Raw genomic sequence first — 24,245 nt, 5'->3', positions numbered from 1 at the left:
TTTTTTTTCTTTCTCTCCCCCGGCCTCGAGGACGAGCGTTTCTCTCTCGGCCGAAATCGTCGGCGGTCGCGCAGGCAGACGAGCAAGTGCAAGTGCGCGCGCGCGCGCGGAACGCGAGACCGCGCGGACGCCGGTCGCCGCGCCAAAGTCCCTCGGCATGCCAGCTCGGCGCGATACACTTCTCGATCTCCAAGTCGCACTTACCGTGGACGGTTAACCCCGTTTGCAGCACGGACGCAGGCACTCGGCGAACACGGCGAGGACGACATAACACACGCACCACGGCGAACCGGCCATATTGTTTACTGAGGAGAGAGAGTCCGACACTGCCGCCTGCCCTCGTCTTCGATGAACCGGTACAGTGGCGTCATCTCGCCAGCGGGTGGGCAATATTTTTCTGAAAACGGTACCTTGTTTCATGGTCGATAATTTTTTGTCGATAAAAAAGACAGACGTAACAGAAGGAATAAAATAACACTTTCGTACTCAATTTTCCGGTAACTTTGTCTCAGATTCTACGAGATATACTCAAGCGATATTCTTTTTAATTCTCAAAACTCTTTCACGTCGGAAATTAAGAAAGTTACAACTTCGGATGTACTTTAACATACTCACGCGTGCCTTCGACGATACGCGCATCGAGCCGGAAAAAGAGAAAAATATAAAGTAAAAATTCGCATACAGTTAACAAAATAACCTGGATATATAATCGAAATCAACGTTGAAGAAAACGAGCTTACGTGAGTGAGAATGATTTTACATACCGTACGTTTTTTTACGAATTGTAAAATAATTTCCAAAAAAAACTTTGTTAGTATTTAACCTCAAATTACGTGAACTATTTTTTGGAGGAAAAATGGTGCAGGACAGCAATCAGATTTCATCTCAGGTATATGTTAATTTTAATATGGATGCGGTAATTATTACGTGGCTCTCGTACAAATTACGTGTTCCGAAACCCTTAGGCCCTAAAGTACTTGAGGGAGAGGGACGCGAGAGGGCCCACGTGACCGGGCGCGTGTTCCACAGTAACAGCTGCATCGATGCACCTTTCAATTCACGTTGAACCTCCACCGAGGTAGCACAGCGACGGTTAGTTAAATGAGTAACTCGATCGTGAGTAAATTATTGTACCAAGCTTCATCCTCCGTTTACGCCGAGTGCCGTTTACAATCGATTCTGCGCCTATTAATTCAAAACGTCGCTAATTATTTCGCTCCTCGTCTCTCTCGGTCGGAGATCAAAGCGAATCGCCGTCCTCGTTTCGAATCTACCGGTGCGGAAGTTATGAACGAGACGTAATTATTAAAAGAGATAAGGTAGAAGTGATTCTCATTGAAGTGACGGTAATCGGAAACGATCGAGAAGAACTGAATTCGAAAGACGATGGAGATCAACGGCAAGTTAATTCGCAACCGATGGCTGGTGTTAATGATCGTCGTCGTGTACGCGCTGGCTGAGTTTATCAAGGTACGTGCGCGGGATTACTTTTTCGTAGCAATTAAATACGTTGACCGCTAGTACGTCTCGGAGATCACGTAAAAGTGCCGAAGATAAAAGGGGATTTTTAATTGAACTCTTTCGAGTAATTTTAAAAGAAGACATTTATCGGATATATTCGCATTTTTTTTTTTTTTTACCAAAACGTAATTAAGAAACTTAATCGCGTCGTTGTAATTGAAGAGCGATACATTTTTATTTATTTTTTATTTTTTTATTTAATCCTTTGGTCGCGAGACCCTTTTTGGTTCAAACGTTTTATACCGACGATCAAGCACGTGTCGATAAAATATGCAGAAAGTTGAATGCAAAATTCACGGGAATGTATTATTCGCGATTGTTATTCGTGCTATACGGGAGCTCAAACGTGCCGACACCCTCGCGCGCTCTGTGTCAGCGGGTTATTCGGTTCACTGGGATATCCCGTGCTTTATGAGACTCATTAGCATGGCATGGGAACCCGGAGACGGCGGTTCCGCTCCGAGTACGATTTTCGTCAAGTCCTCGAACCCTGACTCCTTCGCGTTTTTCAACACCTTATCCTACAAACGCGAGCATCCTTAATTAAGGACGCGTCGAACGGAAAAAAAATCACTTGCACCGCGCGGACTTATCGTTGCAAATAAAACAAAAAAAAAAAAGACTTTGTCGCACCAAGGCAAATTAAATGGAGAATAAAGTTAAATCTACCGTTGATGGAAATGATCCTAACTCGTAACACTAGACGCAATTATCTCGCACGATTCGCGCCCACCGGTAAATTACGACATCGATACGTAACGATCCGACAGATGATATCGGGAAGAAATTATTTGCAAGGCGATACTTTGTAACGCGCACCCATGTGAGAGAAGATGCGAAAAAGAAAATAAAAAAAAAAAGAAATAAAAAAAAGGACTGGAGGATAGAGGAGAAGCGCGAAATATTGGCGTTAGAAAAGAACGCGAGCTGCGAGCTTGCTCAGGTTTCACGTACTTTCGGTTTTATCATTGCGAGTTACTGACGCGGAAAGATCTGTTTGACGAACGCCTTGAAACACCGCAGAAACGTAAAACTGGCCGGGGAGGTACGTTATCTTATGCGTGTGACTGATGGAGTCTCGAAAGGGGTGCCGGAGTCTCATTAGCATCGTAAAAGAGCTCGAGGTACACACGGTTTTCTCAGCAATAATGCAACTATCGCGATATCCTTTCGCAAAGAATTCCTTTCTGTACGTACCTCTGAATAAACGCGCGGTATATTCGCTCGCCGGCGAAATTTATCAAATTTTAACAGATTCAACTGACGCGATTCTAGTTATAATTAGACGGTACGATCGCGCCGCTCAATTATCGTTCACTTTTCTCCCATTGTTCCGGCCTCTCTCTCGACTCTTCATCCGTTAATTTCTATCTACTCGTTAGCACGATTACACGATGCGTTTAATATTATTTTGCATCGCGCAAATACTTGATCGCGTAAAATAGCGATGTTTTATTCACATTTTGAGCTTTTCTTTCTTTTTTTTTTTTTTACTGATTCCTTTGAGTGCGAAGTACGCCGTTTGCGGATATGTAACGCAATTTTATTCACGAGGTCAAAGTAGTTACAAGAATATGCTTTCGTCTCCCTCCCCCCCCCCGTCCAGCTGCGTGCCCTCCGATTTGTAGGATATAGCGAAGGGCGAAGCGTTCGTGGAACAATGGGGTGCGTACGCGACCGAAGATAATTATCGCGGTTCTCGAAGCAGCTGCGACTGTGGGTACACCCTCGGGGTAACCCAGTGTCTTCCTCCGGGAAGTAGAACCGGCTGGTGTGTTCGCAGGTCTCACGCACACCCGCGCACGTGTACGCACACGTTTATACAGAGGGGAGTCCAGTCTGGCATGACGCGGGTTACTGCCTGTTGCAAGTTTGGTGGTGCTCTCCACTAAATGTATCGAGACTTTGCGGTTTTCGGAGCAAGTCGAAAGCGGAAATAATTTCAGAAAAGCGTAAGAGATACGATGAAAAGACTACGAATATAATAGATTACATACGGTATTACATCCCTCCAGTTTCTCTCCCAAGGTTCTCGAATATCAATTGCTATTATTACGTTTGAAAGTAATAGTTTTATTATTCGACGTTCTTTCTTTGATTAATTTTTCTTTCTTCTTCTTTTTTTTTTTATTATTTGCACGAGAGTTAATAGAGATATGAAAAAGGATGTCCTAATGGCTTATCTAAGTAAGCGGCAACTTATTTATTAAGTTGTTTGTCGAATAGCGAGTTTGATAAATATTTCGCATTTAATATTGGCAGGCTGAGAAATCGGAAAGATTCGCAATCGATGTGGAGCGTGAAACGTCTCGTCCCGTAACGATGTTTGGAACGTGCCTTCGTTTGTTCGCGTCGTCAAAATTACTACAATTTTTTTTTTCCTCGTGCGCGAGACATCCGCCCCTTCCGGCGAACAAATGGAAGTTGGGTTACATTCCTTCGGGTGAATCGGGAAAAAAAAAAAAATAATTGCTCTTCTCGAAGCCACCCTATTCCACGTGTGCGAGTCCTTTCAAAGTCCGTTCTTCTTTCAAAGGGCTCGTGCACGCGCATTGAAACTTCGTCCTTTTCTTTTTTCCTTCGCCGTTAAGTATCTTCGCCACCGCGATGTAGCACTGAAATAATTAACGACACGATGGATTAATTATTTATTAATAACTATATTAATCGTGAAATAAATAAATTAATAAATCTGGAGCTGATAAAGTCGTTTTTAGATTAAAGACGATTTGATTCTTCGATCGCTGGTTATCGCTCGGCCGAGGCGATTTCTTTAAGCAAATATGAAATTACTTATTTCGCAAAACTGTCTGTAAAACGAGGAAAAGCAGCTTTTAGTAAAACTGTCCGATCCAATGGACATTATCAAAGTTTTATTTCGCGTCGCACGTGCATCCGTCGTCACTGTCTATTCGTTTGAAATTTATCGGTATCGACACCGGTGCCGACTAGGAAAAAAAAAAAAAAAAAGGAAAGGATAAAAGAAGCAGAAGTGGGACACAAAAGGGACTGGCAATTACCGCTTCCGTTTCGGTCGTCATACCGGAAGTTTCTATTCATACCCGTTGCACTATGAACGCAACGTTATTTCCGTCATCGTTGTTACGGATCGTTAGCAGTTCTCCTCCCGGCTTTTGCGAGTCGATATCTCTAAAAGTTATATTGCAAAAAAAAAAAGAAAAAAAATTATTCGCGTTTCGAGAGAATATCGAGTTTTACAACGTGTTTTTTACGTGCCTAGGTCCATGTGTAGTTTGTTACTGGCGGACATTTATCGGCGCGGGTTTCTTGAGCTCGTAAGACCCTTGTTTCTACGACGCATAATTGGCTCGCTCGTGATAAGCTTGCAATTGGCAGAACGTTAGTGAAAAAAAAATTAAAAAAAATAAAAGGGGCAAGTAAAAAAAATAAAAAATAGGGAAAATTGCCAGAGGGTACTGCCAGCGCACGGCGCAAATTCTCTTTCTCTCTGACTAATTTTCTGTACCGTTCGAGCGGTTACGTTCGTACTCCGAACGATAGATTCGTCTCGAGTACAAGAACGCTTCGCGGTTTTTACAAATGAGCTTTCTTCCAATCGATAAATCTTGCCCAGGCGTAGCTGCGTCTTCCCGACCGCCGCGAAGCCCACGTAGATATTTCCATTAAGGAATGCAACGTACATCCCATTTCGAGAGATCCTTGGAAGCAGATCGATGTTTCTTGCCTGTTGACGTTGTTACGAAGTATTCCCGCTCTCTGGAAATTAAACCTCAACTGCAGTTTCTCGATTCTTAACTGACTTTAACCAAGAGAGCACATTGTTTTGCTCCAATTTTCTCTATTACGGCGAACTTTGCGAAATTAACTAAAGAACAAAATTTCATTTCTTCAGCGTAGGAAGTTCGCTAAACGAAATTATTTCTAAGGGATGCAAATATTATTTCTTTCAATGATATATCCCGAGAAGTCGGGATCGCAAGCGCGTGGACGTGTCGGCGGCAGGCGAGCGATGGGCTCTGTGTGTTCGGAGGCAAGGTGAAGGGTTTCAAATTAAGGCCCGATGTTAACGATTCGCGTGATGCCTGGTGACCGTCGACGCGTGCCGCTCGGAGCAGCTGCCAACAGCTGCTGCGAAAAGGAAAGGAGTCGCTCTTCTCGTTCCTCTTTAACTCGTTTCCACCTATCGCTTATGTGACCCGACAAACGTCCACCTTGAAACGCACGGCGGACGAAAAATATATCCCGCGCGCGGAGGCGAACTTTTGAAAAGTTTTTAAACCAAGAGAATTCACAGGGAGATAAACGATCTCGTTTACTTCGGTGAAAGTGTAGCGGGTATCTCTAACTTATTAAAAACATGCAGCATTTTATGCGTGAGAGAGTACGGAAGCTCATATATCGCGTCTTTCGATCTGCCCGAAGTAGGCGGAAGAAAGGCGCAAGGTGTTCCCTTCGAGTCAGGTGGCCAGTCTTTTTCAGTGCACCTGTTATTGGACGGTGAGCTGAGCCTGTATTACATCGGTTCGTATTAAAAGAAATAGACAAATAATATTCCACGTGATGACGAGAACGTATATTTCGTTCGCGATCCCTAGATTTATTCGCGACGTACTCCCGCGAGGCGCGAGTGATTTTTAAAAACAATAGTAGGCTTGCGCTATCACGCGCGCGGAAATACTTTGAGCACAGCTTCCGATTATTACATGTTTAAGTTGTTTTTAAATTTTAAGATTACTCTCGAAAGATTACATTTCACGGATTTTTGTTTTTTTTTTCTTTCTTTTTTTTCTTTCTCTTTTTCTCTCTCTCTGGGTACTAACCATCTGCCGTTCTCCATTTCCAGGCGGCCGAAAGCAGGCCTCACATCAGGCATCATCGGGACGGCTCGCACTGCAGCAGATGCGGTCCAGGATGGGGCGTGATTAGCCGTTGTGCTCGCGGCCGCGACACCGTATGCGAACGGTGTCCCGGCGGCACGTATAGCCCACATCACAGCACCCAACCCTGCTGGAACTGCGCCAGATGCGGACCCGATTTGTACGAGGCTCATCCGTGCACCTCGCGATCCGATACCGTATGCGATTCCTGTCACCGGCCCGCGCCGGACAACCCGGATTATCGACGCAAGTGCGAAGGCCGGGCGAAATTTTTCCTCGCCCCCGAAGACGCGCAGAGCACCGCCGAGGAGAGCGTGCTGGTGAACGAGCCGAGCTACCAGTTCCAGCTGGACGACAGGGAGACGATACTTGAAAGAGACGCGGAAGCCGTCTTGGGGAACAGGGCAGCTGCCGAATCGGAGATCTTACAAAAGACTCGGTCACCAACCGAACGCTAATTCCGATTAACAAAGATGCTCACACGTTTTTCTCGTTCATCGAACGAAATGGGAGATATCAAGTTTTTTTTTTTTCTTTTTTTTCTCTTTTTTTTTCGATCGTTGCGAAATAAATGGATCGTGTAGAATAGAAAGACAAAAAAAAGGAACTAAATTAAATTCGTCAAATCCGTAATAGAATTAAAAGGATTAATGTACGTTCGACATCGACCGATCTTTTAATACTAGTCAATTAGCGCTAAAGAGAATTAAGCTCTTGCGAAACGGTATGAGGACTTTGGCGCGAGTTCAAAAATGGGAATATTTATAAAATAGATATTCATTTATTTGTCCGTTAGAATCCTGATTGTTCGCACCGGGTTACATCGGGCGACGCGGTAAAGAGATGGAAAATACTTTCCGGTCCCGCCGAGTACATTAGCATATAAATAAATCCTTCTCCTGAATACTAATAGACTGTTACATTTCTAATATTTAAGTCTGTATTGCGTATCGTATTACAGGTATAGATATGCCAGTAGCTGTTTGTAGTTTCGCCGTAGATTTGCGGAAATTTTCCCACGCGAGCGTCCTTTCGTGGAACAGGATTTCCTGCGAAAATTCATTCGTGAAAGTTGCACATAATTTATTGACGATGTATATCGAGTGTCAGATTATTATCGAAATTGTCTACAAATGCGTGTCACTTACAATTAATCAACGTATTTAAAATTATGTGAAATAGATACGTCTCTTCGATTTCGCTCGAGATTAGTATTATTGATATTGACGGACGATACCAAATCGATGTAGTCCTTAAATGTTATCTCGTTTGAAAATATTCTCGTCTCCGTGATTACGAATTCAACCTTCTAATTCATAATTAACGAGCTTGAATCATACATGCGAACTGTCCAGAGATATAAATATCGCCGGGCTTTATCTGCAAAATATATAATGAATGTCTGCGTCGCGATGGATTACAACGGTTTACAACCTTTCGTATTATTTATGCGCAATTTTATTTGCATACCACTATGAATGCACTACACAGCTTGCAAAGCTCCTTTGCCGAGTGTACTTTGACTCTTTCAAATCTTTTTTTTTCTTTTTTTTTTTTTAATTTTAATATTGCTGATAGAAGAAAAATTGAATCATATTTCCCGGTATGTTAAAAACTATACTTTTTTCTTCTTCATTCAATTGCCATAAATTTAAACAGACAGTAAAATGTAATTAAATAAATTTATTATTTATGCACATTTAAATTTTAACAGTCAAAGGTAAATCTGGATTATAATTTTATATATAATTTTTCTGAATTAAAATGATTAAGTGAGAAATTAAAGAACGCGACGAGCAAAGAGAAAAAAAAATTAGATCGTGCTAACTTCGACGTATTCAAAGTGAAAGTTTATCCGATGTGTCCTCAATTGATGTCACCGAGTAATATCGTGTCGGATATATTTCGATATTGCCACAACTTGGCAACAAATTTATTTTCTTTCTTTTTTTTTCACAACGAAAGTGATAAATGTACTTATCAAAAATAGAAGTTAATATCTGTCTCATGTATTTTTTTGTATTGTTCTAGTTTCGGTCACGTACAACCGTTACATGCGACGTTAGTTGAGTGAATAGTAATATTTTTAAATTAAAAATTAGTTATAAATTAAAGAGATATTAATTAATGCCATCTAATATATGGAACATGTTCTAAATGTTTTAAAACAGGCATCTCTAAAATCAAGATATCGATATGTGCGATGTTTAATATTTTATATATTCGCAAATCTCATAAACGAAAGCGCAACAATAATAATAATTAAATACCAGATTACTTATTAAATAAATTAACAAACGGCGAATTTTAGTGCTATAAATTTGTATGTTAAGTCATATCATTAATTTATTTGAGTACCGCAAAATGTGAATGTATTTTTAATAGTATGTTGTTGTAAATATACTTTAGGTAGATGCTTACTCGAAAATTATTGTTACTTTATTTATTATATTAGAACAAACCACGCAGGATACTGTAAATCCTGGTGGCAGGATACAATAAAATAAAATAAAGATTTAGCTATTTTTTACAGATAGGATAAGATAGGATAGGATAGGAATATATATGAGAAATTCCAAAATACGACGCTAACGTCGCCAACAATCGTTCATATAGAAGAATTTGAACCCGTAGTGCTGATGGGAGCCAATCGTCACCGGCAAATCAAGCCAATCGAGGTAGTGATGGTCGTCAACCGATGTCAAATCAGTCGTTTTATTTTTTTAATAGTGCGTTACAAGTAAAGTTCAATCAGACCGAATTATCGCACGTCAGTATAATATTTCAAAACAATTATTTTTACTTATGGTTCTTAAAGACAGTAAATTTTAATTACGAGCTGACGTGCTAGTAAAAAGTGAGGTTATGTTGGACACAGGTGGGTGACGGGCGTTACTTCTCCGTGAGAAGAAACCCGTGAAACGTGTTATCGGAATATCGTACATCGCGTGACGTGTACTCCCAGAATCCTTAATCAGGACGAGCAGGACGAGGCAATGTCGTCGCGTCAAACGTTCGTCAACTGTGATCTCGAAGAAGGCTAAATGTCAAATATTACGTACGTTAAAAAAAAAAAAAAAAAAAAAAAATATTAACGTTTGGATTTATTAAACAATTTGTAGAGCGTATCAAATTAAATTTCAAGAAACTTAATTTTTTTTCATATTAATCTGAGTCTATTTAATAACGTGAGTCAATACAGATGGTTCTATATTTTTCTTTGTAATAAATAACGAAAATATAATACCACTTGTACTGACTTACGTACGTTGCTAAGGTGCGGATGACCTCTGTTGCTAGAAATAGTATAAAATAAAAAATACTCGATGTGTTAAAGAGAAGTAAAAAATATCGGAGATAAGATAATAAAATAAAGAATTTTATACGATAATTAATGATAAATATTTTTTTATTTCTAGATAATACTCATTTTTACTTACCAATGAATGCAACCATGTAGAATCTAGAGGCAGAAAGAGAAGAAAATGTCGCCACATTTTACAACTCTAACTCCAGTACGGAAGCGATGTTTAATCGTGCTATTGTTAGTTCTGGTTCCATGTGCTATCTTGAATTTATTGACCCCGTCAGATATGCGCGAAGAAGCTGTGTTACAGAACAGCATTGCTGAACTGCAAGCCAAGCTTGAGCATTTACATGCGAAATATATTGGCAGTCAGGAAGAAATCAACTTGCTGTCGCATCAGTTACTACAATTAATTGAGAATAATCACATTATGCCAGATCTACAGTTGCTTATCAACAACGGCACGTCTAACGTCACGAATATTAAGCTGCCTTCAATCTACAATTTTCTACCGCATTTCCTTAATGATCCGAATAGCCTGCGTCCTGCATTTGTGCAGAGTAAAGGACGATCGGGTGTAAGCATGGTGCTAGGAGTTCCAACAGTAAAACGTGAAGTTCAATCTTATCTTATGGCAACTTTAAAAAATTTATTAGATCGCATGAATCCTACAGAAGTTGCCGACACATTGATCATCGTGTTAGTTGCCGAAGTAAGTGGAATTAACTGTTTGCTTTAAAAAATTTTTAATCGCTAAATTAACGTAATTATACGTGTACACTTTTTTTTTTGCAGACAGACATCGATTATGTAACATATGTTGCAAAGCAAATCGAAGTTCAGTAAGTTTATAAAATGGATCGTTGTATTAATTTTGTTAATAATTTTTTAAACAACTAATTTTTATTGTCGTTTAAGATTTCCGAACGAATGTGAAACCGGTGTAATCGATGTGATATCACCATCGTCATCATATTATCCAGATTTATCAAATTTGCGCGATACTCTTGGTGACGATCACCAGCGTGTCGTTTGGCGGTCCAAACAAAATCTGGATTTCGCTTTTCTTATGTCCTATGCTCAGACTAAAGGCACGTTTTATGTGCAATTAGAAGATGATATTTTGGCCAAGAAGAATTTTATAACTACTATGAAATCATTTGCATTACAAAAAATTGGCACGAAAGAAAATTGGTTTGTCCTTGATTTCTGCCAGCTTGGTTTTATCGGTATGGTGCTATATACTCGATAATGATATATATGTATAAAAGAAAATAATGAAAAAAAAGTAATTTATTAAAATTTTATTAAATTTATAGGAAAACTGTTCAAATGCATCGAACTGCCTTGGTTGATTCAATTTTTTTTAATGTTTCATAACGACAAACCTGTTGATTGGCTATTAGATCATTTGATATCAACAAAAGTTTGCAGTCTTGATAAAGACAGCGTAAGTTTTGATAGTAATAGGTAGATATATAATAAAATATATTGGTCTTATAAAAAAATATATTTTTATTATCGGCAGAAACATTGTAAAATGGCTAAAGCAGAATTGTGGGTACATTACAAACCTTCTCTTTTTCAACATATAGGAACACATTCTTCGCTAAAGGGTAAAGTACAAAAACTTAAGGTAATAATAAGCACATTAAAAAATATTTAATTAATTAATTAAATATAGGAAAATAATATTTTTAATTATAATTTTAGGACAAACAATTTGGCAAGATAACGCTATTTTATCCTCATGAAAACCCCGAGGCAAGTGTGGAGACTCAAATCAAGCCTTATAAACAATATACTTTACAAAAAGCATACAAAGGCGAGTCCTTCTTTTGGGGCTTGCTTCCTCAACCAGGAGACCATTTAAATTTTAAATTTTCACATCCTATTTTTATAAAAAAGTAAGTTTTAGTTAAAATAATAATTAATTCTGTCACTTTAAATAACCGCAACTAAACTTTGTTATTTAATATGCAGGTACTTATTCAGGAGTGGAAATCCCGAACATCCATCTGATAGATTTTACAATACGACGGTAGAAGTATTGTCCGAGATGTCTCCGTTATTGGATAGAAATAGCAACGATGTGACGGAGGACGGTTACATTATTATAGGTAATAAAAAAATTATACACTGAAAAAAAATTATACACAGATATGGCATTTGCTGCGGGGTTAGCGTACGTGATTCCTTTTCTCTCGATCTCCTTCAGTCCTCGGCGGCCGGTGCTCCACGGCATATCTACGCGCGTGTTTCGTGTGAGACTCAATGCACACGTACATCACATATTCTAACCACCGTCGCCGCAAGTAAATGCCATATCACGTTATATCTGCCTTTCAGCGTGCGTATGCATAATTTAATTATATGTGAGATCATTTAAAAATATTAATAATTGGAATTAGGTAAATTTGATGTACTTGGTGTTGCCGAAGGAATCGTGGACCGAAAGCTAGGTAAAGTGTCTGTTCTTCGTTTAACTATACACAGTGAAAGTGAAAATTGGGCTATTCTATCTGAGGTAAAATTTCCTGATATCATAAATTAAGAATATAATATAAGCTCTTTTATCTGCTCTAAAGATATAATTTTTTAATTAGATTCACATAATAGAAGATCATCCTAGCTGACTAAAAGATGAAGATTCTCGGGTGCTTTTTCGGTACCACTTGCACGGTTAGAATAAGCGACTGATTTTCTAAACGTTTATAATTTATATATATTTTTTATTTTGCTGTCAGGTTATTGCATTGAATCGATCAGTTATTAATTTAATGCCGTCCACTACAGAGAAAAATATGGTTTAATGAATATGTCCAATATAACTGAATCGATCTTTAGATCCAACAAACTAGGTCGGTCGAGTATTTTATATGTTCTTTAACGCGCATTTAATTTATTAAAACTTAAAAATTAAATACTGGTATTTACATTTACGAGTATCTTACTAACGATTGTGTAAAATGTCCCACTGTTGAGTCTGAAATTATTTAGAGTAAATGTTTGGTGTTTTTTGGTTTTCTTTTTTTTTTCTTTTTGTAGGATTTTACTTGAGTCGGAACAATTTAACTAAACTGTACCTGTTGTTCGCGCGTTTTGATTTACTGTTGATGTTTGCTACTAATTCACTCGTGTGTATGTATTTCCGCATGCAACCGTTTGTGGTTCACATAATCAAGCAAATGTGATCCTTTAATTTGCATTGCTAATCTAATTATTGTCAAACGTGCGACCCGAAGATGTCGACGTTTGACAAATAAACGGTGATATGAAGACTATATTCTTCTAATGTACGAAAAATTATTTATTTCGCGTAGCTTTCTTTATAAATGTATATATACTATCTGTCTGTATACTTCTACATATATATTAATAATAAAAATATATTTTTGTGACAAACACTGTATATAAAAATTAACGATACATTTTATTTTACAGTCATATACTAAGATTAATTAATTGGAAAATATTAAAAAGTAATACTATTGTTAATACATATTAATTGAAATGGCATTAAGTTTGAAATGAAAATAAGATAAGTAGAAGCTATTCATTATGACAATAATACGTCAGTCAAACATCTATATTCTCAGAGAAACCAACGCTCTGTAAGGTTTAGGACCAGCTGTTACACCATCTACGAAGTCTTGTGCGGTTGGTCGTGGCTCACCAGGTACCACTGAGAAACTGAACGCTTGTAACAACGTAGCGGTTATAATAAAAATATTACTTCTAGCAAGTACTTCTCCCATGCAGCGATGTCTGCCTATAAAATTTAAATAATTTCGTATTTAAAATCGGGATTATAATTACGCTTAACTTGTGTTATAACTTTTACAGCAATGTACACTGAAAGGCAGATAAAGCGTTCACTGCGGCAGTCGCCGTCGCCGAAGCAAACGCGATATCTGCTTTTCAGTGTACATGTGTATAAAGAAGTAAGAAACGTACCGCCACCGAAAGGAAAAAATTTTTCTGGCGTAGTGATATTGCCGTCGTTGTCAAGAAATCTTTCTGGTCGGAAATCATCCGGGTCGTCCCAAGATTCGTCCATGAGTATTCTGTTGTAATTCACAACAAGCATTGTGTCCTAAAAAAGACGATATACGTGTTTTTTTACATTGTCACATATATTATTTATATAACATATATTTATTTTATTAATTTCTAAAATGTTAAATCTTTCAGTGTTACTTTTGGTATTTTGTGGCCCGCAATAGAAGTGTCTTTTAACGCTCTATGTGGAACATTCAAAGTTCGGCCCACGAATATTCTTATAGATTCTAGAACGATGGCTTGAACATACGGCATTCTGACAAACAAGAATATAATTAGTTTTCGAAAGATAAAAAAAAATAAAAATAAAAGAAAAAATGTCACGATTAAGTTCTCCGCAATTATACACATGTGAAAGTGATAATAACTTTTACCTCGGCTTGTCGGCTAACGTAGGAAATCTGTCACGCCCAATAACTCTATCTATTTCTTCGTGTGCCTTCCTTTGAACCTGTGGATATAATATTAGATTCAAAAATCCAAAGCCAAGTGCTTTTGAAGTTGTCTCGGAACCTGCTATAAACAGATCCACACAAATCGCTAATAACTGGGACTCTGAAAGTATTTTACACAAATTATTATATAAAACCATTATTTAAAATTAATCTTATGCGTTATATATATTTTTTTTTTTTATTACCTGAAAATGTATCGCTACAATCTTTTGAATTTAGCACAGTTAGATAGACGTCCATCAAATCTCGTGGCGAATTTGATGAAAATGTGTTTTTATGATTGTTTAATTCCTCCTAAAACAAAAATTATTAATTTTTCAATTATTATTTTCGACTGTCGTTATTTCGATTGTAATAATTAATTGATGCAATAATGCTACGTGCACTCACTTTTAAAAATGCCCACAGTTCTTGATGCGTTTCTACAAACGCTTTATAACCCGATAGTTCCGGTGCGATAAAACGTAGCAATGGAAAGTGACTGAAAGGCGCGCCAATTATGTCGATTTCATTTAAAAGTTTTGTGAGGATTCGTTGCAAGTGCGTAAGTTCTTTGTCACCAGTATCATACCTGTAAGAATAAAAAAAGTTATTAATATTTAAATTAATTTTTAAATATGTATTTCAGGTTTTAAATTTTTTAAGCAAGAATAGAAATAATCCATTCGTGATAAATACGAACCTTCTACCAGCCATCATTCTCCAAAGAGTGTTCAATACGGTCACGCCAAAGGCGTCGTGCATAGATACAATCATTCCTGCAGTTTGGGAGACTTTCCTTACTTCTGCATAGTCTTCGGCTTTCATATACAAGTCCGCAACTGTACGAGGTGTATAATCCGAAATTTTGTCCTTGATATTATTGAATTTATCGTACAATTTCAATTTATTCAATTTGTTTTTCGGATCTTTTTGCAGCTTGTATATTTGACCAATATTATTATTAATCGTTGTCATTTTTCGTACGTTAGAAATTTCATGATTATAGTTATTTTGAAGCATTTTTTTGAAATGCTCTACTAATTTCATTGCTTCATCCTCAATTATAGTGACCATGCTGGTACGGCCAAAGCCAAACTCTCGCAGATGTCGTAAAACGAATCGCCGTTGTTCCACCCATAATCTATCATCCACTACGATAAGACCTGTCCACAAATTAATCTAATTACCTTTAAAAATTCAATAATGTGTTTTATTTTATTTGTTTTACAGCCAAATAGTTACCCAGTCTAACTCCCCAAGTTCTGGCCTTGTAAAATGATCCTGTTGGTCTCCCGTCACAATCTTCATTAGCTAACATCGCCCGTATACTCTCTACATCGTTCAGAACAACGATGCGGTCCTGGCCGATCTTCAGGCCCACCACAGGACCATATTTTTTGCAGAGCGCCGAACAAGTCTTGAAAAGATATCCAGTTTCTTGACGGATTCGCGCTATTTCCAATGCACATCCTAGGATAGGCCACCATCTGGGACCTAAAGATAAGTATTAGACTCACAATCAGACACATAATAAAAGAAAAGTAATTTTTTTAATGAGTTTAAAAGAATTTAACTTATACCTGGTGGGTATCCTTTTGGTTTTTGACAGCTTAAGTATAGTAATAACAATATGAATACGAGCAATAACACTGCCGTGGCGAGCATTTTATAAATCTAATCTGCAACATATTAATAAATTTTTTTTTTTATTAAAACAAATATCTGAACTATAAATATATATATATACATGTATTTTTTTTTTATTGTATAGACGAGATATATTTATTTAGAGTTTAAAACTAATACGTGCATTTTCTGTTTAACACTGTTAATTTCAATGAAATAAAGATAAAAGCAACATATAAAAAGAAAAATGTAACTGCGAAACAGGTCTATAAATTTATTAAAAAAAAAAAATATATGTAAGTATTTCAGGAAGTGCGTTTCTCTTCTTTTTTTTCAATTTGCTGGCTTTTACCAAGTTTAAATTTGTGCAATTGATATTTGTATCCATATTTACATTCACGGCCGGATGTACACGCACACCAGTTCGCGTATAGTGAACGTCAAACGAGTTTCGGAGAAGAAAGTGAAACACTTGTCGTACTCTCATAAGAGAAAGTTGCATACGGAAGAATCTGTGCGTTACTTGCGCAAATGCGCCGTCACCCTTATTATCCCATACTATGTTACATAATCAATGTATCTTTTATGCACTTTATTGCAAGACCACTCGTTGTGGTCGCTTTCGAATTCTTATCTCCTCAGCTCCACTCACTTAAAAATTTCAATTTTGCATCTTTCGTATATAGAATATTATTATCGTAACAATATGTTGATTCTTTGTGCGATTTTTACAGATATTTTAATTTACATATTTACATTTCATTTAGAAATTACACGCAAAAGTTATCTCCTTTTTCAAATAATAAAAAATCTTTTCAATTAATAATAATTAAAATTAATTAAAATATAAAACACATATTACTGTTCTTTTTTTTTATAATATAATATTAAAATAATATCGAATACAGTTTTAAAACACATTTCAAGTACTTGTAAATAAATGTTTAGCATTTAATAATTTGTTTAAATTCTTAACAATTAGTAAAAATTAGTAACAATTCGGCTGCTAATTAAAATGTAACTGAATTTAATGTTTTATCCTCATAACACTTATTTCTTTTACAGGCAATATCAAATTTTGTTAATTATAAAAATCGTCGAATCAATTAACATTTTTGCATCAAACAAATAAAGAAAATTATGTTACGTGATCACTATTTTACTAAATCCGCGAGAGAAAGATTTTGATATTAAGAAAAAAAATTAACAGAGGAGAATCGGTTCTTCCTCTTTCTTTAAATTTACCTTACCTTGCACCTGTGGAGAAATTTTCTCGTCCGTTGTATAAGCGGGACTGGCCGTGGACCAGTGGCCGGTCTCCTTATAAATGCCCCTCTTCGTCCCATACACGCCTTGCAAAACCGATACGTTAGCATCAACATAATGTATTGGTGGACTCTTAATCGGCATTTAACTGAAACAAGAAAGTGGTAATCCCTGTGGCAAAATTCCGGCGCGCAATATTTCGGTAACATACAATTCAACATAGCAAAAATGAATATCATTATAATTAAATATTTAGTTAATTTATTTAATAAAGGATCAATATACGTATATTATAGTAAAAAAATTAAATTTAAAATGTTAATAACGTTTTATTTCTTTCTTCTACGTTTCACTTTTCTTTATATCACAATTTTCTTTTTCTTTTTCCAGATTTTCTTGTTGTTCAAAATGTATAGGTAATCTATCGCCCCATTTACTATCCTTCGCACAACGGTACATGAACCTGGCAACAGGAAAATTATTTAAAATCATAGAATCACTTAATTAAAAAAACGCAATTTAATCGATATACACCTTCCATGTTTATATTTTGTAAATATCTCTTCTTTTAACTCGCCATTAGCGGTGCACATTCGACAAATCGTGTGATTAGAACGTTTCAGTATACTTCGTACAATCCTTGGCCATTGTTCATCGTTTTCAGGACGTTTAACTGTAAGAAAAAGAATTTTACATCTCGTATTATAAATATATATAAATATATAAATTCATTAAATTAATGTTAGCGTACAATTTTTTTTTTATTTGATAAATAATGTGTATAAATTTTATCTCTTTCTTTCTCTCTCTGTAGTTTTTCACTTACCTTTTTTTAACACAACATAGGAGTATAAATTCTGTTTGTGTTTCCAACCGCCTAGAAATTGCAACGGATGATATAAAACGCTAAAGTTGCATGGAGTATTGTCAGTGGCGAATCTCGGACATGTCAGATCATGTGGACACTAAATTATAATGATAACATGAGATATATAATTGACGTATTGCGTACAGAGTCCTTACCTAATACTTACAGGTGAAAAAATATGAACAAATTGTCGTTCTTTTCTATGTTTTGAATTGCTGTATTTGAGAATGAAATCTCGTGCTTCATTTACTAGCTTTTAGAAAAGAAAGAGCAAGAATGAGAAAACTTTACAAAATATATATAAAATGTGTACGAACTTAAAGTTATACTGCAGCTTACTTTGAAACCTGCATTGGTTCCTTCTTCTATAATGATTAGATACTTTTCAGTCTTTGTCCAAAGATTTAATAGCGCATCAATACGCGATTCCATACCAGGTAATTCAAACAAAGAGTGTGCGCTCACTACGATATCGTAAGTTTGCTAAAAATAACGAAGATGCAGTAAATATTTTATAAATAAAAATTAAATTTGTTCACGTAGCATTATACGCTATATAATTTTACGTTATTCTTACGGTGGACATAGGAAAATATTGACGATAATAGACATTCTCGATTTTAGGCTCAGCAACTTTCGTGAATCTTTCCGATAGTTGAGTCATGAATGGCGATGGTTCAACACAAAAGAATTCTCGTATCGTTTCCGGCCATATATCTGATGCTGCCCTATGGAGTTTATAATTTTTTAAATATTATATTAATTAAACTCTTATGTTTTAAAATTTTTTTTTCTAAACAGTTATAATTATTAACTTTTCTATTTACCACATAATCGTGCCAACGCCAGAACCAAAGTCAAACAACGTCCGGGGTTTGAAATCCTTATCACGCGATTTGATTTCATTAAAAATCCTATGTGCCTCTGCATAATTCTGCACGGTTCTACCGACTAAATACGTCAGAGCAGTGAGCTTATCAAAATTAATTGGTTGCCAATTATAAACATTTTGTTTCAAAATTAATTTAGCTTTCGCATTTTTGTGAAAATCTATATCCTCTGCAGATACTGCCGAAAGAGGATTTGCAGCATTCAACTGTTTTTCTACCTTTTTTATTTTTTCTGCCAACTGAGACTGTTCCAACGATGGATGGCGTTTATTTAAATAATTCTCCAATTTATTGGCACTCTCACGAATTTCCTTTAGGACTATTTTTTTCTCTACAAATAATATTAAATATTTTTTAACAATTAACAATGAGATATTTCGTATATTTATTTGAAGCGTATATAAAACTAATACCTTTCAAGATATTATGTATTTCCGTTGATGCCCATTTCGGGAATGTTGGCGTTCGGGGATTAATAACACCTGGATGATGTCTAAACTTCATTTCATTATTAGAAATTGAAGTAGATACTGTGTCTTCAAGTACAGCTATTGGTTTTGCTGAAAACTGAATACAAGCGTTATTATCGTAACTTCCCGAATTTTTTTACAATTTATATTACGTCGTACTTACACATCTTAAAGATGAAAACCTTACGCCTTGCACTCTCGACGCAATTAACTTCATATTTGCAGTAAAAACAAAACTTTACACTCAACAGTCAATAGGTTGCATTCTTCAGAATATTATTCGCGAAACCACTCGAATCCCTGTACGAGAACAAAACAATATATATTTTAAACGTACGTTTGACAATTATTACAGCATGCCATGTAAATTACAATTATTTGCAACGTTGTAAGCAGAAGGGGGATCATTTTTTTTAAACGTAAACGGTGCATACAAAATTTAAACAATTTTTCTTTTTACCAGAGTCACGAGAGCTTCTCGATTGCTCCACTAAGGTTAGGCGAAAAGACCGCTCGTATAGGTTATGAGCAGTAGTCGCAGATTTTAGACGGGCAACATACGCACATTAGGCACAATGCCGTGTCCGTGTGTGCCCGTAGCGCCTGCTAATGCCTCGGACGTAGAGAACCGAACTCGGAATCGCGACTTCCACGCGTTCAGATACAGAGGCTCGTCCGTGTGAAGCCAGCGTTTCAGCTGCCGTCGGATAGAAGAGCAGGCCAGACCTATACACTGTCTGTCCTGTTCTTTCGTGACGTTGTCGGCTAAGATATCGCAGATCCGCTTCTCGGTAACATCGCGGAGTCTTAAATAATTTTAAGTAGTACGAAATCCGACATTTTCAAGATATAATATAATATAAATTTTTAATGTAAAATGCAACAAAAATTTTCCGTCCCACTTAAACAGACTGCGGACTGTCGGTTGTATATACTTTTCATATTTTCTGCAAGTACAACCGGTGTGGTTAAAAATTTTGATGCATTCTACACATCACTCATACCTAGTTTAAATTATTATAAAACAAGGAAAAATTGTTCGAATAGGACTTTAAAACTACTAAAATACGCGTCGCACAATCCGGCGTAACGCGAATCTCAAGCAGCAGATGCCAATTTCCCGAATTGCGTGCAGTAGCGCACGCACTATCAGTCACGGCTAACGAAACAGAAAACGACACTCCGCGAGGGACCGACGAATACTCCGGGCTGTACAACGATCAATTAAAAAATAAATTGAAAACGCGAATTATAACCCGAGAGCGCGAAACAATATTCCGATCACGAGAAAAGCGACCTTGTTTTATAATAACTTAAACACAACACCCCGTATAATATACAAAAACGCAAAACTGTACACTCACACTCATACTCATACTCATACTCATACTCATACTCATACTCATACTCATACTCATACTCACACTCACTCACATAATATTCACCGCGCATTTTATTACAATATCACTCATACTTAGTTTAAATTATTATAAAACAAGGAAAAATTGTTCGAATAGGACTTATAAAACTACTGAAATACGCGTCGCACAATCCGGCGTAACGCGAATCTCAAGCAGCAGATGCCAATTTCCCGAATTGCGTGCAGTAGCGCACGCACTATCAGTCACGGCTAACGAAACAGAAAACGACACTCCGCGAGGGACCGACGAATACTCCGGGCTGTACAACGATCAATTAAAAAATAAATTGAAAACGCGAATTATAACCCGAGAGCGCGAAACAATATTCCGATCACGAGAAAAGCGACCTTGTTTTATAATAACTTAAACACAACACCCCGTATAATATACAAAAACGCAAAACTGTACGCTCACACTCACACTCGCTCACATAATATTCACCGCGCACTTCATAACACTATGACTCATATTCACCGCGCATTTTATTACAATATCACTCATACTTAGTTTAAATTATTATAAAACAAGGAAAAATTGTTCGAATAGGACTTATAAAACTACTGAAATACGCGTCGCACAATCCGGCGTAACGCGAATCTCAAGCAGCAGATGCCAATTTCCCGAATTGCGTGCAGTAGCGCACGCACTATCAGTCACGGCTAACGAAACAGAAAACGACACTCCGCGAGGGACCGACGAATACTCCGGGCTGTACAACGATCAATTAAAAATAAATTGAAAACGCGAATTATAACCCGAGAGCGCGAAACAATATTCCGATCACGAGAAAAGCGACCTTGTTTTATAATAACTTAAACACAACACCCCGTATAATATACAAAAACGCAAAACTGTACACTCACACTCACACTCGCTCACATAATATTCACCGCGCATTAGATCGCTCGCAGGATAGTCCACGACGCTTCCGTTAAATCCTCGATCTTGACAAAAGAAATATGATGTATCTTGATGTATCTTGATGTATCTTGATGTATCTTGATGTATCGTCGATGAAACTTTTATTTAATTATTACTCCTCAAGGCGCTGACTCATCGAAGTGACCGTGAACTTAAACTTGAACTCCGGTAGAGAACAGTTATCCCCCCTTTACACATCCGTTCCCGACTACATTTAGGCGCGAAATGAGGGTAGCGCGGTCGTGATAACGGTACTTATGTTGAGGGGGTAATTAATTGGCGCACTAGGGAAAAAACGTTCCCACCTATCAGGTGATAAGAGAAGGGTTGTAATTGGTCGGCATGGGGATGATACCGCGAGTGTCCAATGAGTGTGAAAAATTTTGTATTGCGACCCGTTTATTTTTACCGTTATGCGCACTTTTTTGGCGCCGTTCATTCCGCTGACAACAAACTTTTTGAAAAATAGCGGATGCAAAGCGTGCGCATGGTTTGTTTTAATATTCAAAAAAGAAAATAATTTAACCGGCTATGGACAATTTTTTCCCGCGAAGCATACTCGTAAAGGCAATTATTTAGACATTTGTCGGTATAAGAAAAAGAGAGTTCGCAGTTTTACAATAAGTTAATCCGTAGAAAGCGAGAGTGATAACGTGCAAAAAAGCCACTCAATTATTTCGACGATTATTGTGAATAAAAATTAGACATGTCGCTTCTCATCCGCGATATCGTAAAGTCAAATAGAGCTTTAGTGACCAGCACGCGCGAGTGATTTTCAGATACGCGGTGTAAAACGAACCCCGCTAATTAAATTATATGTAGAAATTTAATCCGCTCATTAACAATAAACGACAGTGACTGTCCTACTCTTTCGCGGCGTCGCCGGCAGTTATCACAGATTCGCTTCACACTAACATCGCCGAGTTATAAGATGAGAGCAGAAATATAAACTTAACAGTAAAATAAAAAGATTTTATAATGATTTTATAATTAAATACGCGTAATTGCGGAGCGATTAACGACGCGTCCGCACCCACGAGGCTCCGCAACTAGACCGACCGTCAGAGATTTCGGCGCGTACAGAGAAAGATTTCGATTGCGAACGAGTATAAATTTATTTAGAATTTTTGCCGATATGTGTATCGGTGAAACGCGCTTTAATGCGCGTAGCTATTATGCGATAACTCAATCTCATGTTTCTTGATTAAAACGAACGCCATCGATCGGATCGTTTATTGTTAATGAGCGGATTAAATTTCTACATATAATTTAATTAGCGGGGTTCGTTTTACACCGCGTATCTGAAAATCACTCGCGCGTGCTGGTCACTAAAGCTCTATTTGACTTTACGATATCGCGGATGAGAAGCGACATGTCTAATTTTTATTCACAATAATCGTCGAAATAATTGAGTGGCTTTTTTGCACGTTATCACTCTCGCTTTCTACGGATTAACTTATTGTAAAACTGCGAACTCTCTTTTTCTTATACCGACAAATGTCTAAATAATTGCCTTTACGAGTATGCTTCGCGGGAAAAAATTGTCCATAGCCGGTTAAATTATTTTCTTTTTTGAATATTAAAACAAACCATGCGCACGCTTTGCATCCGCTATTTTTCAAAAAGTTTGTTGTCAGCGGAATGAACGGCGCCAAAAAAGTGCGCATAACGGTAAAAATAAACGGGTCGCAATACAAAATTTTTCACACTCATTGGACACTCGCGGTATCATCCCCATGCCGACCAATTACAACCCTTCTCTTATCACCTGATAGGTGGGAACGTTTTTTCCCTAGTGCGCCAATTAATTACCCCCCCCAACATAAGTACCGTTATCACGACCGCGCTACCCTCATTTCGCGCCTAAATGTAGTCGGGAACGGATGTGTAAAGGGGGGATAACTGTTCTCTACCGGAGTTCAAGTTTAAGTTCACGGTCACTTCGATGAGTCAGCGCCTTGAGGAGTAATAATTAAATAAAAGTTTCATCGACGATACATCAAGATACATCAAGATACATCAAGATACATCAAGATACATCATATTTCTTTTGTCAAGATCGAGGATTTAACGGAAGCGTCGTGGACTATCCTGCGAGCGATCTAATGCGCGGTGAATATTATGTGAGCGAGTGTGAGTGTGAGTGTACAGTTTTGCGTTTTTGTATATTATACGGGGTGTTGTGTTTAAGTTATTATAAAACAAGGTCGCTTTTCTCGTGATCGGAATATTGTTTCGCGCTCTCGGGTTATAATTCGCGTTTTCAATTTATTTTTAATTGATCGTTGTACAGCCCGGAGTATTCGTCGGTCCCTCGCGGAGTGTCGTTTTCTGTTTCGTTAGCCGTGACTGATAGTGCGTGCGCTACTGCACGCAATTCGGGAAATTGGCATCTGCTGCTTGAGATTCGCGTTACGCCGGATTGTGCGACGCGTATTTCAGTAGTTTTATAAGTCCTATTCGAACAATTTTTCCTTGTTTTATAATAATTTAAACTAAGTATGAGTGATATTGTAATAAAATGCGCGGTGAATATTATGTGAGTGAGTGTGAGTATGAGTATGAGTATGAGTATGAGTATGAGTATGAGTATGAGT

General features: G+C 37.2%; 5 protein-coding genes across 6 annotated transcripts in view; 2 read left to right on the top strand and 3 right to left on the bottom strand.

Moving 5' to 3' along the window:
* Window positions 1-290, bottom strand: part of Atp8b (ATPase phospholipid transporting 8B) — a 47,257-nt gene extending 46,967 nt beyond the window's left edge. The window contains exon 1 of the mRNA XM_070664743.1: window positions 205-290. The gene's annotated coding sequence lies outside the window, so the exon portion shown is untranslated. The remainder of the gene's footprint in view (window positions 1-204) is intronic.
* Window positions 291-865: 575 nt separating this feature from the next.
* LOC139107297 (uncharacterized) lies at window positions 866-8,966 on the top strand. The gene is made up of 2 exons (XM_070664778.1): window positions 866-1,470; window positions 6,347-8,966. Exons 1-2 carry the CDS (start codon window positions 1,387-1,389, stop codon window positions 6,836-6,838), a joined length of 576 nt encoding a protein of 191 aa, XP_070520879.1. The 5' UTR covers window positions 866-1,386; the 3' UTR covers window positions 6,839-8,966.
* Window positions 8,967-9,209: 243 nt separating this feature from the next.
* Window positions 9,210-12,625, top strand: Mgat4a (alpha-1,3-mannosyl-glycoprotein 4-beta-N-acetylglucosaminyltransferase a). The gene is made up of 10 exons (XM_070664755.1): window positions 9,210-9,438; window positions 9,800-10,399; window positions 10,483-10,529; window positions 10,606-10,916; window positions 11,007-11,137; window positions 11,216-11,323; window positions 11,401-11,594; window positions 11,671-11,807; window positions 12,099-12,214; window positions 12,294-12,625. The coding sequence occupies exons 2-10, from the start codon at window positions 9,866-9,868 to the stop codon at window positions 12,321-12,323; spliced, it is 1,608 nt and encodes a 535-aa protein (XP_070520856.1). The 5' UTR covers window positions 9,210-9,438; window positions 9,800-9,865; the 3' UTR covers window positions 12,324-12,625.
* A 433-nt stretch (window positions 12,626-13,058) lies between these two features.
* Cyp303a1 (Probable cytochrome P450 303a1) lies at window positions 13,059-17,202 on the bottom strand. Its single transcript, XM_070664754.1, has 10 exons — window positions 17,063-17,202; window positions 15,767-15,865; window positions 15,429-15,680; window positions 14,887-15,349; window positions 14,595-14,775; window positions 14,390-14,498; window positions 14,124-14,304; window positions 13,888-14,005; window positions 13,645-13,783; window positions 13,059-13,459 (listed from the first exon to the last, which is right to left on the bottom strand). The coding sequence occupies exons 2-10, from the start codon at window positions 15,849-15,851 to the stop codon at window positions 13,275-13,277; spliced, it is 1,713 nt and encodes a 570-aa protein (XP_070520855.1). The 5' UTR covers window positions 15,852-15,865; window positions 17,063-17,202; the 3' UTR covers window positions 13,059-13,274.
* Window positions 17,088-19,921, bottom strand: LOC139107293 (ribosome assembly protein METTL17, mitochondrial). 2 transcript variants are annotated; one of them, XM_070664773.1, is made up of 11 exons: window positions 19,767-19,921; window positions 19,470-19,606; window positions 19,250-19,403; window positions 18,774-19,167; window positions 18,524-18,674; window positions 18,286-18,429; window positions 18,113-18,199; window positions 17,905-18,043; window positions 17,613-17,751; window positions 17,405-17,541; window positions 17,088-17,226 (listed from the first exon to the last, which is right to left on the bottom strand). In XM_070664773.1, exons 2-10 carry the CDS (start codon window positions 19,521-19,523, stop codon window positions 17,421-17,423), a joined length of 1,383 nt encoding a protein of 460 aa, XP_070520874.1. In that variant the 5' UTR covers window positions 19,524-19,606; window positions 19,767-19,921; the 3' UTR covers window positions 17,088-17,226; window positions 17,405-17,420. The 2 variants fall into 2 exon arrangements, with proteins under 2 accessions (XP_070520874.1, XP_070520873.1); XM_070664772.1 differs by lacking the exon at window positions 17,088-17,226 and having other exon boundaries at window positions 17,388-17,541.
* Window positions 19,922-24,245: the final 4,324 nt, after the last annotated feature.

Source organism: Cardiocondyla obscurior, linkage group LG12 (genome assembly GCF_019399895.1).
Source record: "Cardiocondyla obscurior isolate alpha-2009 linkage group LG12, Cobs3.1, whole genome shotgun sequence".
In the NCBI taxonomy this organism is placed as follows: Eukaryota; Metazoa; Arthropoda; class Insecta; order Hymenoptera; family Formicidae; genus Cardiocondyla; species Cardiocondyla obscurior.
Note: the sequence above shows the minus strand (reverse complement) of the source record. Positions and strands in the feature narration are given on the sequence as shown.

What these genes read in the sequence shown, in the direction of transcription:
- LOC139107297 (XM_070664778.1), top strand. Translation starts at nt 1,387, where the DNA reads ATGGAGATCAACGGCAAGTTAATTCGCAACCGATGGCTGGTGTTAATG. An exon ending in CGCTGGCTGAGTTTATCAAG is followed by an intron (nt 1,471 to 6,346) that starts GTACGTGCGCGG and finishes CTCCATTTCCAG; the next exon opens with GCGGCCGAAAGCAGGCCTCA.
- Cyp303a1 (XM_070664754.1), bottom strand. Translation starts at nt 15,851, where the DNA reads ATGCTCGCCACGGCAGTGTTATTGCTCGTATTCATATTGTTATTACTA. An exon ending in AACTGTGGGCATTTTTAAAA is followed by an intron (nt 14,499 to 14,594) that starts GTGAGTGCACGT and finishes TTTTTGTTTTAG; the next exon opens with GAGGAATTAAACAATCATAA. An exon ending in ATTTTTTCCTTTCGGTGGCG is followed by an intron (nt 13,460 to 13,644) that starts GTACGTTTCTTA and finishes TAAATTTTATAG; the next exon opens with GCAGACATCGCTGCATGGGA.
- LOC139107293 (XM_070664773.1), bottom strand. Translation starts at nt 19,523, where the DNA reads ATGAAGTTAATTGCGTCGAGAGTGCAAGGCGTAAGGTTTTCATCTTTA. An exon ending in GGTTTTCATCTTTAAGATGT is followed by an intron (nt 19,404 to 19,469) that starts GTAAGTACGACG and finishes GCTTGTATTCAG; the next exon opens with TTTTCAGCAAAACCAATAGC. An exon ending in CTATGTTGTGTTAAAAAAAG is followed by an intron (nt 17,752 to 17,904) that starts GTAAGTGAAAAA and finishes TTTTTCTTACAG; the next exon opens with TTAAACGTCCTGAAAACGAT.
- Mgat4a (XM_070664755.1), top strand. Translation starts at nt 9,866, where the DNA reads ATGTCGCCACATTTTACAACTCTAACTCCAGTACGGAAGCGATGTTTA. An exon ending in TCATCGTGTTAGTTGCCGAA is followed by an intron (nt 10,400 to 10,482) that starts GTAAGTGGAATT and finishes TTTTTTTTGCAG; the next exon opens with ACAGACATCGATTATGTAAC. An exon ending in CTGCCAGCTTGGTTTTATCG is followed by an intron (nt 10,917 to 11,006) that starts GTATGGTGCTAT and finishes TTAAATTTATAG; the next exon opens with GAAAACTGTTCAAATGCATC.